The following is a 4188-nucleotide window of genomic DNA, read 5'->3' as shown; positions in this document are numbered from 1 at the left end:
TTAAATTGATAAAAAATTATTTTTTAATTAAATTTTTTTTTATTATTTAGTGTGTTTGACAAATTTCTAATAGTAAAAGTAAAAGTATTAGAAAAAGATATTTTTTTAAAAAACTACAATTTATATTTTTTTAAAGTTTTTTTCTTAAAAAAAGATGTTTTTTACATAACAAATGAATAAAAATATACTTTTATCTTATTTTATCTATACATAATTGATAGATAAAAAAATCTTTTTACATGAGATATCTAAACATAAAATCACTTTTATTTTTATAAAAAATCTTTTTCAAAAATAACACCTAAATAAACTCTAAATGAATTAATCTATCTATCTATCTTTTTATTTTATTTAAAAAAAAATATTTTAGTAAATTGTTTTTAGGTTAAAAATATTAATTTCTATTTTTAAAAAATACAAAAAAAATAGATAATCATATTTTTTTAAGTTAATCAGACTTAACTTGTTTTACTTAAAATTTAAACGAATTTAATGTTAAAAATAAAATTCGTCTATTTAGATAGATGAATAAACTTACTCTATAAATTTAATCCATTTTAGTAGTCTTGAATTTTAATGAGTTGATCTATTGTACCATTTTCTCTATTTATAAGAAAATTAGAAAACTTATGAGAGAAGTAGTTTTAATGCAAAAAATTTTTTTTTCCGATTTTTAACTATTTATTCAAAAGATAAATTTTTTTTATAATTTAAATATTTTTATTTGATTTTTTGTTACTTAAATAATTTTTGTTATTACTTTAAGCAGATCATTGTTTATATGAATTATTTAAACTAATAATAAAAAATGTTTAAACCAATTACTTGAAGATTAGAAATTAATTAAAAAAATTATATTATAAAAAATACTTTATCTTTAATTTCGAGCACAAAAGTTAAATATTTTTATTTGATTTTTTGTTACTTAAATAATTTTTGTTATTACTTTAAGCAGATCATTGTTTATATGAATTATTTAAACTAATAATAAAAAATGTTTAAACCAATTACTTGAAGATTAGAAATTAATTAAAAAAATTATATTATAAAAAATACTTTATCTTTAATTTCGAGCACAAAACTTATCCTCCACATGGAAAAATTAATACATTAAAATAGAGAGATTAGACAAAATCGACTGGCCAAAAATAATACAAGAAAAAAGAAAAAGTAGGCAATCTAAATTCAACAAGCGTTAGCTGGGATAGTCGTTAACAGATAGAAAGGATCTGTGCATGATAATTAATTAATTGCCAAGTCAGTGTCAGTAATTATGGCAAATATATAAAATAAATTTTTTCTATACTTAATTATGTTATTTCGTAGGTTGAATTGATATTTACATAATATTATTAAATAAATAGGAGAAAATCACTACAAGAAAAAGCGTGTTTATCGACGGCAAAAATCGACGGTTATTTCTGCGGTCGATAATTTTCGACGGCCTGCTGTCGATATTACTAAAAAAAATAATTAAAAATAAAAATATTAAAATTGACGGCCTAGTCTCGATATTTTTATAATGCATTAATTTATTTCCCTATTATCGTCATATTATAGGCGAACCAGAAGTCGAAAATAAAATCGACGAATATGGCGTCGATTTTATTATTTTAAATATCGACAATTTTGCCATCGATAAATTTGAACGGTCTAGATTACTTTCTAAAATGGAATGAACAGTCTAAATTTAATCTATATAATAGACGCTATATGTGTTGTTTTTTTTTATATTAAAATCGACGAATATGGCGTCTATTTTATTATTTAAAATATCGACATCTTTGTCGTCGATAAATTTGAACGGTCTTGATTGCTTTCTAAAATGTAATGGACGATGTAAATTTAATCATAGACGCTATATGTGTTGTTGTTTTTAATTAAAATCAACAAATATGCCATCCATTTTTATCACTAAAAAACATGTTCTCGCATCAGCTCCCGCTTCCAAAGTTCAGAAACGCAAAATTCCCCAAATTTAAGCTAGGTATTCTTCAAGCTAGGTATCCTTTGGTTGACTTCGCTTCCTCTTCACCACCGCCTCCGTCCGACACCACCACCGGCGACCACCATCGCCTACCCTCTCTCTCTTCCTTCTTCTCTTTCTTCCCCATTTTTCCATTTCTTCGTTCCTGCGTGCGACACCCCTGTTCGTGGAGTCACCCTCTGTCCGCGTCTTCAAGCACAGACAAGCAACCACCAGCGGCGGCGACCTTCTGTGCCACCGCGACATCACCACCACCCCACCGCCTCTCCTTTCATCAATGCAGGGTCCCTTCCCCTGTTCCCTGTCTTTCTTTTCTTTATTTTCACTGCTTTTTAATTCTATTTTTAGAAATTTTGGTTAGGCTTAGGTTTGTTAAAACTTGTGTTTCTGGATTGAAATTATTGTTGGCTGTATCTTTCTAAAATTATTGGGTTGAATGCTGCTTAGATTGAACTGAAATTTACTATTTTGAACTCTGCACACCACATGTTCGGAGAAATGTCTGAATGAAATTTTTTATTTAATTTCTATGTCTGATCAGCATAGGCTTTACATTATGGAACACTTAGCTTAATTAAAGTAAATGTAATATTGCTGGTGGCTTATGTAAGCTAAAGTTTCTTTTGAAAGTTTTCAACACTTTGATAAGTAAGCGTGGATAACTTATTAGGACATATACCAAACAAACAAAGGCGAGTGACCTAAAAATTTGATTTATGTGAACTTCTTTCTAACAAATAATTGGTATAATGTATGCACAACTAACTTGTATTGTGCCTTGGTATTCTGTTGTATTTGTATTGTGTCTTGGTCCTTTTGGGGTTATAGTGACTAAAATATTTTTTTTCTGACAACTAATTTGCATGTCTTTAGGTTTGTATTTTGTTAGAACAAAACAAATAAATAAAAGATAGAAAGTAAAATCCGATCCATGAAAAAGAAATCATTCAATAAACCTAGAAAGTATATATTTCATCATTTAAAAGCATTGATAAGAACTAAAAAGGTTATCGGTTTAACAACATGGAGCAGTTTATTTTCTCTTTGTAGCTTAAACATGTAATGAGTTAATGAGATAATTTCATTGTGATTTTAGAATTTGTATATGTGAACATTTGGATACATTCTTTCTTCGCAGCCACTCTTTTGGTGTTAGTTGTAAGTCTTGATCATTATAGTCTGTGAACTTTTCTTACACTCTAATTCATCAGAAGTCAGAACATGATTTTTGCTTATGTCTTTTGTAGATAGATTTAGCAACATCTGGTAAAGGAGGAATTGGAACTTTCATTGGTATATGTGCAGTAAGTGGTGCATTTGGAATAGCAGATGCTCATGTCCAAGGTGAAATGGTGGGAGACCTTTCATATATGCATCCTGAGTTGCTTCAGGTCAGCATCACCATTGCAAAATTGCTCTCTATAACTTTCCTCACAATGTTACTTTCTTTTTTTAACCGACAAAAATTTTCTTCTCTAAACAAATTTGTGTCTCTGAATGTGTTGAATAATCCCATTAACCCCTGCATGCTTTTTTATGTGGTGTGATTTTGTTGTAGTCTTTCCTTGCTGGTGGAGCAGCATCAGATGCATTAACTTCTGCTTTGAGGTTAGTTACAAAAGCTGCATTTGAGAACTCCAAAGATGGTCTTCGCAAAGGAGCACGTAAGTTCCAACTAACATAACTTCTCTGGAACATAAAAATTTAGTTAAACTACTAATCACTGATCACGCTTTCTTTCTTTTTTATTGATTCTTTGATTTGCAGTTCTGTTCTTTGCCATAACAACATTCTTTGAGCTTCTTTGTGTCATTCTCTATGCATTTGTGTTTTCCAAAGTACCAATTGTGAAGTATTACCGATCAAAAGCAGCATCAGAAGGAGCAAAAACTGTTTTAGCTGATCTTGCAGCCGTTGTCATCCAGACCTCATCTGTAGTCCACTTTTTCTTTTCTTTTCTTTTCAATTCCAACATGGTTTTAAATTGCAGTTGCTACCGCAATTAGTGCTACATCAGCAATGTCATTTCATTTTAAGCTTGCCTCATCTTAAGGATGGATTTTGTTACTAGAGGATATGTCATTTCATTTTAATATTTCTTAGAAGTAATTTAATCTTAGCTTATTTCTATATTTTCTCTTCAGGTTTACAGCCAATCTTATCAATGGTTTCCATACTCCAGAAGGCGCAGAGCTAGCTAA

At 29.1% G+C, this 4188-nt stretch overlaps 1 protein-coding gene across 1 annotated transcript; it reads left to right on the top strand.

The window, feature by feature from the left end:
* Positions 1-1923: 1923 nt before the first annotated feature.
* LOC107624363 (equilibrative nucleotide transporter 2-like) lies at positions 1924-4188 on the top strand. Its single transcript, XM_016326859.3, has 5 exons — positions 1924-2271; positions 3235-3378; positions 3546-3651; positions 3755-3921; positions 4132-4188. Exons 1-5 carry the CDS (start codon positions 1924-1926, stop codon positions 4186-4188), a joined length of 822 nt encoding a protein of 273 aa, XP_016182345.1.

Source organism: Arachis ipaensis, chromosome B10, assembly GCF_059453495.1.
Source record: "Arachis ipaensis isolate K30076 ecotype BB chromosome B10, ASM5945349v1, whole genome shotgun sequence".
NCBI lineage: Eukaryota > Viridiplantae > Streptophyta > Magnoliopsida > Fabales > Fabaceae > Arachis > Arachis ipaensis.
This window is presented reverse-complemented; position numbering and strand designations above follow the sequence as displayed.

Excerpts from the sequence above, each read along its gene's own strand:
- LOC107624363 (XM_016326859.3), top strand. The coding sequence starts at position 1,924 with ATGTTCTCGCATCAGCTCCCGCTTCCAAAGTTCAGAAACGCAAAATTC. Across the intron at positions 2,272-3,234 it reads TCTCCTTTCATCAATGCAGG|ATAGATTTAGCAACATCTGG; the intron begins GTCCCTTCCCCT and ends TGTCTTTTGTAG. Across the intron at positions 3,922-4,131 it reads TTGTCATCCAGACCTCATCT|GTTTACAGCCAATCTTATCA; the intron begins GTAGTCCACTTT and ends TTTTCTCTTCAG.